Source organism: Genypterus blacodes, unplaced genomic scaffold, assembly GCF_046128005.1.
Source record: "Genypterus blacodes isolate CSIRO-AG114 ecotype Tasmania unplaced genomic scaffold, CSIRO-AGI_Gbla_v1 ptg000032l_1, whole genome shotgun sequence".
Classification (NCBI taxonomy): Eukaryota; Metazoa; Chordata; class Actinopteri; order Ophidiiformes; family Ophidiidae; genus Genypterus; species Genypterus blacodes.
Window position 1 is genome coordinate 5,564,715 of NW_027466845.1, and position 14,362 is coordinate 5,579,076.

General features: G+C 44.5%; 1 protein-coding gene across 2 annotated transcripts in view; it reads left to right on the plus strand.

Annotated features, from left to right (window-relative positions):
* Window positions 1-1,663: 1,663 nt before the first annotated feature.
* The window catches only part of LOC142995431 (CD166 antigen homolog), a 34,011-nt gene continuing 21,312 nt past the window's right edge, over window positions 1,664-14,362 (plus strand). The window contains exon 1 of one of the 2 annotated variants that reach the window (XM_076146496.1): window positions 1,664-1,958. In XM_076146496.1, the coding sequence (XP_076002611.1) occupies window positions 1,898-1,958 (61 nt within the window). In that variant the 5' untranslated portion in view covers window positions 1,664-1,897. The remainder of the gene's footprint in view (window positions 1,959-14,362) is intronic. The other variant, XM_076146495.1, reaches the window with a different exon arrangement.

Genomic DNA, 14,362 nt, shown 5'->3' on the forward strand with positions numbered 1-14,362 from the left:
GTCACTGGAATGCGGTCAGCTCGGGGGTGATGTCATTCCCAGATGTCTGATATGCCAGGTAAATGGAACTCTGCATCAGTCATTGTAACCTCTGACCTTTCATCAGATAGGGGCGTGGTCAATTAGCTTATATTTCAAAACATTTAAGATATATAACATTTAGATATATTTGAATTATTAAGCATTTTTTTCTTATATTTAGCTTCTTATGTAAAATAATTACTTACATATAAATACAGATTCAAGATTTAAAAGGTAATCATTTATATTAACATTTAATTTGTAAATGTTGACTATCCGTCTAAATGTTTGGAAATTGGGCAAAATTTTCACTTTCAGTTCCAAAATTAACCGCCACTTTACAATCTGCGCTGATCATTTGTCAGTCTCAATCACTTAAATAAGAGACAGAAAGTACTGTAGTTCTCTCTCTCTCTCTCTCTCCCTCTCTCCCTCTCTCTCGCACTCTCTGTGTCACTCTCTCTCCCCCCATCTGCCTCTATCTCCCTCTCTCGCTCTCCCATTGAGCAGTGAGGCAGGGAAAATATTGCTTTGCGGTTAACTCTTAATCATATTGCATTAGGTTTTCACAGTCTGTGCTCTCAGTCCATTTGCAAAAACCATCACAGGCCGACATGAATTCAACACCAGCGAACCAATTCTTATTTCTGTGTCTGTGCACGTACACACACACACACACACACATACACACACACACACACACACACACACACACACACACACACACACACACACACACACATATATAGATATATACATATGGCTTATAATTGCAGTTGCAGCAAGTGTGTCTCAGGAAGTGTGTCTCAGGAAGTGTGTCTCCGGAAGTGCGTTGCCAGTTAAAGATTAGGCTATTTGCACGAAACAAACTCACCTACAGCCAATATTAATTTGTCATCACATCTGACACCTCTACCATGACACAGCAACCAAATACATACAGATGACTACTGACATTAAACAGTACTGAACGCATCTATCAGTGCCATTTAAAACCTGCTCCAAAGCACCGAGGAGCTCTCATTAATTACCATCATTAATACTCTCTTAAGGGGTTATTAATTATTGCTGTATTGAATTGAATACGCACGGTGAAATAATTGAAAAGTGAGGAGATTTGAGCAAGGATTTGAATAATTAATGTTGACTGAATTATGTATGTGGACATTTCTCTTACAGTATAATGAACCTGCGGTGAAGCCTGGTTTTACCCTTTGTCCTTCTGCTATAACAGCGTTTAACAGCAACAGCCGAGAGAAACAGGAGGATGCTGGGTAGAAAGTTTCTCTCACTGTGTGTGTGTGAGAGAGAGAGAGAGAGAGAGAGAGAGAGAGAGAAGGAGCGTGTGTGCGGGGGTGGGGGCAGGGGGAAACGGGGGGGGGGGGGGGGGGGTGAGAGATGTGGGGCACATAAGGGTTTGGGGGGCTGAGGAAGAAAAGGGGTGCGCTCGTTGGGTGGGGGTGGGGTAGTCCATGAGGGGCGGGGTGGGGGCGCACTTGCTGGGGGGGGTGGGGGGGGAGAGAGAGAGAGAGAGTGAGAGACAGAGAGAACGAGGGAGGGAGGGAAAGAGAGAGAGAGGCAAGCAGGCAGAGAGAGAGAGAGAAAGAGAGAGAGGGAGGGGGGGGGACCAGGGGCGGAGCTGAACACAGGATCCTCCGCCCCCCCGCCGCTCCGTGCCCCTCACTATTACCTGTTCCTACCAGGATTGATGCGAGTGTTTCAAGCACATGTTCCGCCGGCAGAGGACTGAAAACTGACTCGCACAGCTCCGAGAAGAACAGGAAGAGTAAGAAGAAGAAGAAAAAGAGCCAAACTTCACTCAAGCAAGTGGTTTACTTCCAGCCTCCGAGTCCAGGATCCAGCCAGAGCCGCCAGGATGCACTTGTTGTCCGCCAGCTGCGTGTGTTCCCTCCTCATCGCCGCTATACTGCACCGAGGTAACTCACGCGGGGCATCTGTGTATTCACCGGGCGGGGTGCGTCTATGTACTGAAGGTGTTGGGGAGGAAGTGAAGGGGAAAGTCTCAGCTCGAGCATCGGTGCGTTACCGAAACTTCCCCCCGCGTATCGATTTTGGATTCCTGCGGGGAAGTGCCGCGTCGAGACGGAGTGACCCGGAGAACAAACGAGTTCTTAAGTGGAATTCTGTCGCAGTTATCTTTGAATTCTCCCCCAAAGTAACTGATGATAAAAATCTCTCGCGCGGCTCTGGGATGTTTTGCTTGTGAATACGTCCAGTTTATACTTTTATTTACTCTTTTATTTAGCCTCCATGAGATGACTTATATGTTCAGGCTGACTTGTGTGTGCCGCTCCTTCTCGCCACATGATGGGAGAGGCGGGCATGTAATCACCATCCATCTTCGCATGAACCTATGATGTCACCGTGATGCCTCTGATTTTTTGAAGTATCTATGCTGCTGAATGTTAATTATGGTGCGTTCAAAGCTTGGCTGGTGTGCTGTAAATAAGTGTGCCTGTCAGTCTCTCAGCGGTAATTACAAGTTGGATAAGACTAATTTTGGATTTGGAAAACCCTAATGGCTTCTAGATGTTGCCAATATGGGGCAGTGAAATGGGTTCCTGTAGTTGTTCCAATATGAGAGAACGCAGCAGCAACCTGCCTGACTAGTGATTTTTGCATTATTGTCCCTCCCAGTGGTTTGCAGTTAAAGAGTTGAAACAAGGCCAGATGCTCATAATGCTGCTTTTAATGTGCCTGTCCCTTTTCATTTTGCTGTGTGGTTATTGATGGTGGATAAAATGATGATGCCTCTTTAAAAGCCCATTGGCATTGATGTCAGGCTGGATCGTGTCCCATGTTTTTCACTCTAACACGCCAACAGGTAGTAGAACCATGTGCTCGCACCCCCAGCCAGGCCTTTTAGTTCCCTCCAGAGAGGTCAATCTCGCTGAGTTCCCGCCTCACGTGTATCAGCCATCCGTCAGGCTCAGGTGGCTTATTTGCCAGGAAACGAATGTTCCTTTTAAGGCGCCTGTGCTGCTGCGGCGCCATGTGCTTGAGACTCGAGCAGAGTGCAGCTTTTGGGTCTTGAGCAAAGACTTTATGGTCCTTTATGGTCCACCATTGCGTGAGGAGGGGACCAAGTGCCTGAGAGTGGTGGTCTGACCATGTGTGTGTTTGCTTACACAGCAGATGGTCGGTGTTGTTTTCTTCGTGTTGGTGTAAAAGCTGTACAGTCGTTGATGAAAGGCACCAGCCGGCCAGTCCTCCTTGAGTTACCGGCAGAGAGAAACATTCGTTATTTTCCGACAACTTGCGGGAAAACCTCTTTTATTAGGTTGGTTTATTGAGTTGAGTGAGGGATTTGTAATATCACCTACATCAATACTTGAAATAAGAAAATGGCGGCCTGCGCTTTATTATATTTGCTGGGAATGAGGAGATTAAACAGCAACTACTCCTCCATCTCAAACACTGGAGGTTGACCCTCGTGGTCGGAGCTTGGAGGGCAGTGAGGGACGGGCCCCTGAATTACCCCTGAACAAACACCAGGCCGGCACAGCTGCATCTGGTTTTTGTTCGCTCCCTTGCTTCTGCTTCTGCCCTTCCCCCACCCTCACCCTCACCCTCACCCCCCCTCTCTGAACAGGCACCACTCGCTGTCACAGCTGGTATTACTTGTCAAGCAAGTGGGGCTCTCCCTGCACTAATGGACTAATCTCTTATTTGTGGTGGGTGGGGTGGGGTGGTGTGTGTGTGTGTGTGTGTGTCGGGGGGTCCACCCAATTTCACCTGAGACAGATTCGCTCTCCTCTCTTTTATTCATCCCGCCTGGGCTGGAGAACAAGAAGGTCTTATTTGTGTGCTGGGTTTGCATGTTTGATTTTGAGCTGCTGCTCACGTCTTGTTTATAGGCGGAGTCCCAGTTGAAGTTGTTTCTCTTTTGAAGTGAGATTTCTTTGTGATTTGCCAAGTATTGTGTCCCTTCATACAAAATTCAACTGCAGTCCTATATTGTGTGGCACCAGGCTTGGAATAGAAGAGGGCTCGCTGGAGAAGGAGCTCTTCCTTTGAAGGGAAGTAATCGCCCAAGCAAATTACACAATTTGATTAACTGAAAAATGCTTTTTGTCTTTTCGTCTCTGTTCACACATGATCTCACAGATATGCTGTAAAAGCCTGAAACACAAAGCTTCGGTCTAGCCGAGGCAATAAACCTTAAACTCAGTGTTTTTCCCCCTCGTTAGAGTTGAAGTACTGATCCACATCCCATTATCCACCTGTATGCTGAGCCCAAATTGTTGGCGAATGATGTCTTTCAAAATGCTTTGCAGGACTGATGTGATGATGCTCGTGTTAGACAAACCAACATTTAGAGTTGAATAGCCTCTCAAAGAAGGATATAACATTAGCTGAGCGTGTATGTGCGTGTGGGTGCGTGTGGGTGGGTGTTTGTGCGCTCCTCAGACCTTGGTTAGTTTGATTTGATGTTTGATTTTGTAATTGGGAGGGAGGGGGGGACTTCATTTGTCCCTATGGACAAGGCCAGTGAGGTCATATTGCAGTAAGTAATAAGTAAAGTGGCATTAGGATGTGCAGTGTCAGTTCTCATTAGGACGTGTAGAAACCATGACAACATGACTTGATGATGAAATAATGTGGATGCGAAGCCGGAAACAAACAATCTGTTAACAGACACAGTAAAGGAAAGCAGACATGTAATGCAGCTGTAATAGGATAAAGAGACGTAAGAAACATAAAACGACAAACGCAGAAGCAATAGTGATTAGTTGGCCTTTGGCTGGTCACTTTAAGGCATTTTGAATCAAAACATCAAGAAAAAGTTCAAAGGAATTTCAACACCAATTTGCAGAAATGGAAATCCTGTCAAACTGACATGGATATTTGGTGCCATTGGAGATTTGTTTCTCACATAGTCTGCGATAAAGCACAGGAAGGAGCAGAGAGCAGGTTTTATTCTCCAAAAATCAATGGGGTATCAGACAATCCTCTATATTTATATGAGAAAAGTTTGGGAAATTGAAGTTTCTCCAATATTAGGCCCATGAATCAGTCTGCCCCCCCATCAGCATGATGTCATAATGGTTACAAATCACTGTGTTGAATCTTTCTGGCTGAGAGTAGATGAAAGAACCTTGGACCTGTTATTGTTACGACCTAAATTGAGCCAATGCCTGATCAGTGAATAGAGCCCACACATCTAAGAACCCATGTTGGGAGGATCAACCTTAAAGAGCGGCGGTTCCATAAAGCACTAATGATATAAACCTGTTTCTGATGCAACACAGATTCATCTTCCTGAGCGCTGCGGATGCTTCCGTGCTGGGGGAGCTCCGCACCTCCAACACTGTGATGCACATTGTCCTCAAGGGTGCTGTTTGCCGCACGCACACACTCGCACGCACGCACGCACACACCCACACACACGCACGCACGCAGGCAGGCCCCGGCAGGACACTGAACAGGTGTAGCAGGGTTGGTTTAAGGGCCATGATGGTGGGCTGAGTGCCTCTTTATGATTCCGGGCATGAGTGCAGTTTTTTGGAAAGGAAAGCTGTGTGTTCCCATTTCTCACACAATGTCTCATTAAGATTTGGTAATTTTCTGATGGAAAGATTTTTTTACTTTAGTTCAAAGCTTTGCCCTTATTATTTAAAACTCTAAAACTGGCATGCGGGCGGGGGGTTGTGGTGGGGGCTGCGGTGAGGAAATGCGAGTCGCCGCAGGAACGCGTTTCTCATGTGTCGGCGAGAGTAAATCAGACTCTCTGGACCCTCGCAGCAAGATGATGTATAAGTGGTTTTGCCTTGAGAGAATGAAAGGATTTTGTGTGGCAAAAGTAATCACTCTCCAGCAATGACTCCATGAAAAAAAGCCCCTTTGTTCGCCTCTGACAGTTTTACACACAGTAAAACAGCAGCAAGTGAATCTTAATTACACTTTGTTGATTGCTCTGTCCTTCCTTTAGTGAAGAATGAGAGACTTTTTAAATAATTTCCTCAGAGGGAGAAAAAAAGCCTCTTTATTCGTGCACTTTTTGCTTTATTTTGCTAGACAGGGTCAAGATGGCCCCGGATGAAATTAACACCTCGTTGGCATCCGACGTGCCCTGTTTTACATCTAGATTACACGTTTAGCCGGTGGCAAGATCATTTTAAAGGGAGATGGAGTATGAACATACAGCCCAGCAGAATCTCAATTTTTTGTCCTTGCCGTTTTGGCATGGTGGCTCTGCCAGCACCGCCATGCAAAGCATAAAGCTTTATTTGTTATCCAGTGGGAGGGGCCGGGCTTCTATTGTCTCAGGTAAGAAAGAAAGGCTTAACAACAGAAGAGAGATGACTGTGCTATGCAGTGGCGCTCCTCTCTTTTATGCAGGAATACCCCCATTGAAATGCATGGAGGTGTCCTTGGTTTGGGTGAAAGACCAACTGCACTCTGAAATTGGTCAGGGACAAAAAAAGTGAGCTTGTTTCTTGTCTTTTTGTTATTGACGCAGCCCCCCCAGCCCCTTTCACTGGACTCCTGCGGACTCCCGCCGACTGTATTGTGAAGCCTGCTCTTTTTAAACAAATGAGTGTATGATAGCGACTTCTTTCTCCCGCTCGTCTCTTTGTCATTAATATGGAGCAGCACACACCCCTCAGAGGGGGCAGAGAGGAGCTGCTACCCGTCCCTGCTCTTCCCATGTGCAACCTGACTGAGGGGGGTGGGCAGCATCTCTCCTCCATATGAAAAGCCAGTGGCCACACCCTTCTTTTACAAGGCGTGGATCTTTGTGGAATTTTACCATTAGAGTCATTGCTCTGTCTTAATGAATTCCCTGAATGGCCTCCATTAACTGTGATGGTAATCATGCGACCCCTAAGAGCGCCATAAGGGCTAACACGGAGGGGGCACCCGTAGGTGGAAGGGCAGGGGGTCGCTGCTTTGTTTTTGTAAAATACATTTAATGAACTTTCTTTCTCATTAAAATTAATCTCTAACGTAGAACAAAGAAAGCAGCGAGACCGTTCAGTGCAGAGCAACGCCGGGCTCAGTGTCACCGCATGGGAGCAACGGCAACACACTGACCCACAAAGGGGTCAATGGTGAAACCTCCGATATTTATGCCTGCGCTCCCGTAAAGTCATTATGCCTGTTCGTTTATGAGAGTCAAATTGCAGGACAGGAGGCTGCAATTGTATCAGGCCTTTATTCAAACTCTGTCTGAAGCTCAGGGAAGCCGAGTTGGGTTGACGCAGCTTTTGTGCATTAGGTGAAACATTCAATTTGAGCCCCAGGCCAACTATTAAAATGACATGGAGTTTTGTCTTTCTGCTCAGTCCTGAATCGGCCTCTGTTGGGTCCCGAGCACGTTCACACAGCTAAGAAGTTGTTCTATTCATCCGGACTCTATTTTGCAATTTTTCATTCATGAAATGTCGTGCTGCTGCGCCCCGTTACGTCTTGCCTCTGGGATTCAATATAGAACGTTTTTGTGTCTTCATTTGACCCCGGCATTCACATTCTGGCCATTTTAAAAGCTGTTTCTTTGTGCTGCGCTGATGTCCCCCATCCTTCCTCCATAGACTGCAGCAGCAGTCCGCCGCGCCTGAAGCTATCTTTGATTACATGCTGCTACGGCTCAACTTGTAGGAGACAGGCGTTCTCATTCAGAGAGCCTCACTTTCACAAGGGGTAGAAGCTGTGTATCTCAGATTTGAATTAAAAGCCTGCCATTTTCTTACCGCTTGAGTATGGAACAAGATAAAACATTTTTTGGCTCTCTGCTGGCCATCAATAGACTGAAAAACAACCCTGAAGCTTTTTAGCTGCAGAACAAGTTGCTTGATGAAAGCCAGTCTGCTTTCATACCTGGGTGCCCTTTGAAGTTACACATCGTGGTAGTGTTTGTGTTATTACAGTGATGGTATCGATTGACACTATTTCCAGAGGATGTAACCACTTTCTGGTAGTGATAAGCTCTCTGTCACAGAACTTGACCTCGTCTCAAAATATCCTTGGCGCTTTGAACTGAACATCTCCTCCCCCCTCCATTCCTTTGGAAAGTCATGAGAATTTCTGAGCTCTGTGGCCTCGGGACATTATGTAAAACCTCTCCCAACACTATGATTAATGGGGATCAGATGCAATTCTCATAATTATTTTCTGTGTGTTATTAAAACTGGCTTCTTGTAAGAAAAGTGCATCAACGGCAGCGTCTATGTTTTCTCGGCGGTTCCCAAAGAAGTCAAGTGGTGGGTTTTTGCACGGCAATTATGCTGTTAGGTTTGCAGACAAATGACTTTTCTGTGTTAGGACATACAATGCTGCTTTGCTGCTGAGTGTTCATTAAGTCTACATGTGAAGAGACACTTCTCTTGTAATTGGATGCTGTGCGTAATTTTCTAATGGGACATCTTGACAGGTCAAGTAGCCTCGGGATCCTGGGCAGAATTTGGAAGCATCACACCTCCAATTACTGCAGTTTACATACTGACTCTTAAATGATGCATTGACAATATGACTAAATTTAACGGTTATCAGCAGAAATTCTGTCCAAACAAGGTCAGTGACCTTGTAAATTGGAGAATTTTAGAGATATTTGGCCCTTGCTTACCATGCTGCAGGCTTTTGAATTGGACCCTTTGGACCTTTCAACATTTCTCGTCAGAGTAAAATGCAACTCTATGTTCCGGATAGAGATGTGTTGTGTTGTAATGGCTGTACTGCCTTGAAAAATCAATTTTCCTTGGGCGGTCTTTGTATATCTGACATGAGACGGCACCAGGATGTTACCATGGGATAGCGATCCATGGAAAATACAAGACGCTTCATGGTAAACAGATTCACGGTCATACAAAATCGCTTTCTGTCTTTCTTTACAGGTTCTCCTAAGTGGAAGGAACTCAGTTATTGTTGTCATTTCATAGTGTGATCATTTGTGTTATTTCAAGCAAGAACTATCAAAGAGGTTTCCAACTCAATAAAGCTCATTCACAAAATGGCTGTAAAGAATTACGGATGAATTCTCTAGGAAGACTGTAACCATTCATTACTAGTTAGGCAAGACTGGAGATGAAAGGAAATTCAGTACAATTTATAAAAACAAATTGCATCATACTTCTTAGCACTTTCTCTGCCTGCTTCAGCTCCCAAAGGCTGTTGGCGGCTCTGTGATCTTACAGATATGTGCAACACTCAGATGTCAGCCTCTGTCCAGTCAACTTGTGTCCCTGCTAGTCTCACGCTAGAAGCAATTGTGCTGCAAAACTCATGCTGGGGCTCCAGATAGCCGACATACTTCTGTGAAGGGTCCTCGCTGCTGTGTAACACAAAAAGTAATATAAATAAGAATGGAGACATGTACTCTTGATTGTTGTCCTGATTCAAAGTAGTCTGATCAACTGTAATGTTTTTTGATAAAGGCACAAACAGCTTGTCTCTCCCGCTCCTCGTCAAATAAAAGTTCCTCTGCTGCCTTGCTGCCCATTCTGTGTAGTGGGGACGTTGTTAAATGAACTTTGCAGTGTTTCATCTTGAGTAATGAAGATGCCATAACCCATTACACTACCATTCATTTCATTTAGCCTGCAGTGTTACTGTACCGCAAGTAGAGAAAGAGGAAATGACACGTCGTTCTGTGATATAACACTGGTGATTTCATTGGAGTGCTCAGGGTCGCACAGCACGACATTTGACAGTTTTAGTCTTTTAGTAAATGCAAGTTAGGGACATTTAGGATAAAGCGGCTGCGGCTTTCCCTTCTCTTTTCAAAGGATATTTCAGGATTACCTGTCTTATTCTGTGGGGCTCACCGGCCTGCTCATCCATAAACACAGCTGCATCACAGCCACACTTTGTCCTAATGTGAATATTTATTCAGGAAGTAATCTCTCCCTGTGGGTTTTCAATAATTGGACAACATTGTTACCTTTCAGCTTAAGGCAGCTTTCTCTTCAAATATCAATCTTGCCTGAATATGTTTGTTATTTATCACGGCGGTGTTGTGTGTTCAATGTGTTTTCCTATCCTAGATCGTTCATCAGCAAAGTCGCGTTATTTATTATTGACAAAAGTGGAGAAACGTGGGAAATGAGCTTTCCCAGATGGCCTTTTGTGCCCTCATTTCGTGAAACGTTTGTTATTTTTGGCACTAATTGTAAAAGGGAAAGAATATGTCTCTGATTGCCACAATACATGTTTCTTTTCGAATTATGGCTGGCCTCACGTAAAGACCTAAAGAATTTTCATTTTTTTAAAAATCTGTATTTGAATATTTGGTCAACAAACATTCCGTTAGCTGGAGGGCAAAATGTTGAAGTGGATGAGTCACAGCCAATTAGCTGGTGTTGACATTACTCCATTGCATAATGTGGCCTCAGCCAACCTCAGCTCCCAGCCCAGAACTTATGTAGTTGTGTTGATGACTCAAATTTGTAGTACAGCACATATTTTGCACCAAGTATAATGGAAATGTATGTATGAACAGACAATGTGTTACATAGTATTAGTGCTTCATACTTCGAGGTCCATTGTAGGTCAAGCAGCTTTGTTCGCCGCTTTGTTGAATACTCAAACAAAAGGGCTCAGCTCTATTCAAATGTTATCATTAAAATTCCAAATTGTCTGGGGCGCTGTTTTGTTCAGTCATAACTTCTCGGGCAGTATTTGAACTTGTGAGCCCTTTTCTGCCCTGCAGCGCTGGTTTTTGTCTGACCCTGCAGTGTAGTAAGCTCCGTGCTTTAGAGGACTTTCTGGGGCCGTTTGTTGACTCGGTCTTTCTGGAAGGGCAGAGTCTACAATGAACGTGCCCAAGGAGATTTCACTCTGAAACTCCGTAAGCCGCATAGTTATTTTTTTTTGAACATCTCTGAGCTTTTCTTATTGACTTGGTTGTGTGAAGGCTGCTTTTTCTACGTTGCCTGCGGTGCAATGTCCCATCAGATAAACGCACAGGGCAAAAGCTTTAAAAAGAGCCACAAATGTATACGAGGCGGAGAAGCGTGTAGGGAGGGGAGGGTTAAAAATGTGCAGCACCGGAGGTAGACACTTAAAGGCACTCACCTTGATATATGGCAACTCTTCATGCCACAATGGTATGGGGAAATGTAATGGCCATTGAATCATTTGTACCTAATGAAATTATTATGCCCGAAAGGACCCTTGCGCCCAGGACAAAGCTGACATCTGCTAAATTACTGTGGGAGTGGTTATCTGGACCCACAGAAACAAAGGAAACAAGCCAAAGGGTGGTCTTTGCTCTATGACGAGGGTTTATCTCTAATTTATGTCTTTGAAACAGTGATAAAACTATTCCCAACCCGTAAGATAAACAAGTTTAATGTTGTCTTTTTGGATAGCTGAAGATTTATCTCCACATAAGCCACCGCTCTCCTGTTTTTAGTTATACGCGAATACATCACAAGTTCAGACGAGCATGAACCATTCCACCAAATTATATTAGTGCGGCATAAATCTTAAAAAGTGGCAGGGATGACTCAGTAGTGTGATGGGCCTGCGTTAATCTTCAACCTTTCACAGCGCTCCATCAAAGGAGGCATTAGTCGGCAGGCATTAAGTGTCAAAACCACGCAGACTTGATGTGCACCCAGGTACATAATCCTTTGTATGTATTATCTGCATTCCATTTCCTCCCACTGCTCCCTGCTTTGTTTCACCAGCCCTGGCCGAGCCCCCGAGCGGGAGCAGGACACAATTTAGAAACCGACATGCCCCCTTAATACCAACTGGGCTCTGTGGCTTATTGGAATGGGGAGAGGGCTCTGTGCTGTTTCACAGTGACGGGTTAGAAGGTCAGCTCCGTCATTATGGGTGCACAACGGCACACCAGTCTCTCCACTCGGCTAATGTGCAAGTATCAATTACCGGAGATGAAAGCGCCACCCGCCTTCTGCTGCAGAGTAAATGAGAACATCTACCTGTTAATATTTTCCGTTGTTCACATCACAACAACGCATACATTATTGATACGCCTAAGTAGGTGTTGTGCATTATAATCGGATGCTAGTAAAACCGTGGTACATTTTCCGATTAGTCCTTCATTCTGCGTTGGGGAAATATTAGTCTTTGCTTCGTGCGGTGTCTAATGAAGCACTTTAAGATCGATATGCGGATGCTGTTATGTTTACCCGTGTAGACAAGTGATGGGCCTCGGGCTGAATCGTCTCTCTGTCCATACCTCTGGTCAGGACTGTGGGCTGCTTGCCATCCCCACTGTGTGGACAAAGCGCCATTTACTTTCAACAGGGGTGTGTTGTGGCAGCAACTTTGATTGGTCTCCCTAGGCACCACCTGCAACCATAACATGGCCGTACAGAACGTATAATGGTAGATACAAGTTCACCCCCGGGACTTGTGGGATGCAAATGTTCAAAGCCTCTTTTGTTGATGGCGCTTTAGATGGGGGAAGGGATGAGGAGGAGCCACTTTTACAGGATGGCTTGTTGTAGACACACACAAGCAGGTACTTGAACAAATAAGTGGCACCGGTGGCCTTGAGCTCGGCTAATACTGCGCAAATAATACTCCATGTGATTTTCGTTTAATGGCGTTTCTGATTTCTCTGCCTTGAGTCTTTACGCGTTTGCGTCCTGGCTGGCTTTGTAGCACCCCATTATGGAGACAGCATTGAGGATCCTCTAAGCTAGTGATAAAATTCAATACAAATGATGGTCTGTCCACAATCCAAATAGGAAGCACTTAGCCCATAAGTTTCCACTGTGCCGTTTAGCTCGTCTGCCTCGGGCAAGAGAAGCTGACAAGTTTACACCCTATACGCCGAAATTAATACCTCCTGTCTGATGCCATATCTCTGGAGGAGACCGGCAGAAGTGAGGGACACTTTGATGTTAGGGAGGTTGTATTGTGTCAGGAATAATTTAAAGCTTTTCATTAATGTGTCTGATAGTGGAATTGGTGGAAAAAAAAGAGAAAGGTATCAAAAAGTGGGCCCTCGCCTGTTGACGTCTGGACATCAATTCAAGCTGTGCGGTAATTTAAGGGCACTATTTTCATTAGTGAGTAGCATTCCCACCTAACTATCAAACCATCTGCTGCACCACTTCAAACACAATATAACATATGTGACTATATCATTAGGCTGTGAACCTTTTAAATTGACTACATTTCTTTGCTTTGACTTAATGCTTTTTTGTGCATCCTGGCAGAAAGGGGGTCTATGTTTTAAATTGCATGCTAAACAGGGACAATCCTGTAATGGCGAGCTCTAGTCTGACAGACGCCGATCCCATTTATCTGCGCCTCATAATCTCATAGCCAGAAAAATACCAGGAAACCAAAAGAAAAATACAATGTAATACGTGTTATCAATGCTGCGCTTAACTCAGGTACATGCAATCAAAATGTTTTCCAGTGTCTAGCTGGCAGGCTCCCCCCCCCACATGTGACCTCAAGATTACACAGTGCCCTCCATGAATCAGAGCTGCATAATGTTATCAAGTGGAGTTGCCTTTCATGTGCTTCTGCAAATCTGGAACCTGTTTCTCTTGCGAAAACGTAATGTTTAAATAATGACCTTAGAGCTGTTTCAGATGATTAGAAAAAAGTTATCGTGAAGATTGAGGTTTCACCCAGTTTAGCCCCAACAGCGGGTCTGTGAATTGTTTCTGTATTTGCACAATGTATTAATCCAAGCCTAAAGCCTCTGTGGATTCAAGCACAGTTGCTGCATTCAGATGCAAGATGAAAATTAGACATATTAGAGGGGAGAAATTCAATAGCACAAACTCTGTTCTAATATAGTCTGAAGGCTTCTTGGCGTATGAGGAAGTTATCATGGTTTAATTGCTGTGAAATAATTAAGAATGAATGAGTGGTTTCTAATGACCATTTTGAATGGATTGAATTGAGAGTTAATAGACCTTAGCCTTGCTCGCCTCGACAAGGAAAGTTTGAAATAAAATCAGAAGCAATGTTTAATAGATAATGAAGGAAGTAGGAGAGTGAAACGATTCAGTGTACTGAAGGGCGGTCACCTCTATGAAGGAGAGCACGGCTGGGTTTTTTTCCTATTAGATGTTAAAATATTTTTTACGAATTTATTCCAATATAGTTGCTCCTAAGTTCCAGTAGTTTATAAACTATGATTGACCCCTAAAACCCAGTAGTTTTCCTTCTTTGTTTTTAGAGCAATTAAATTTAGACAGGTGTTGTGTAATCATCCCAACATGTCACAACCCTAATTACAAATCAGGTTTATGTATGCAGTGGCGGATTGAGGCTAAGAATGCTCACTTCTTTCCATTTAAATAGGAGTTATTTGATTATCCCATCTGTGCTGTAAACCAGTGATTTGCTTGTGAGCCTCGTTTATTTGTAAGGATCTTTGGAT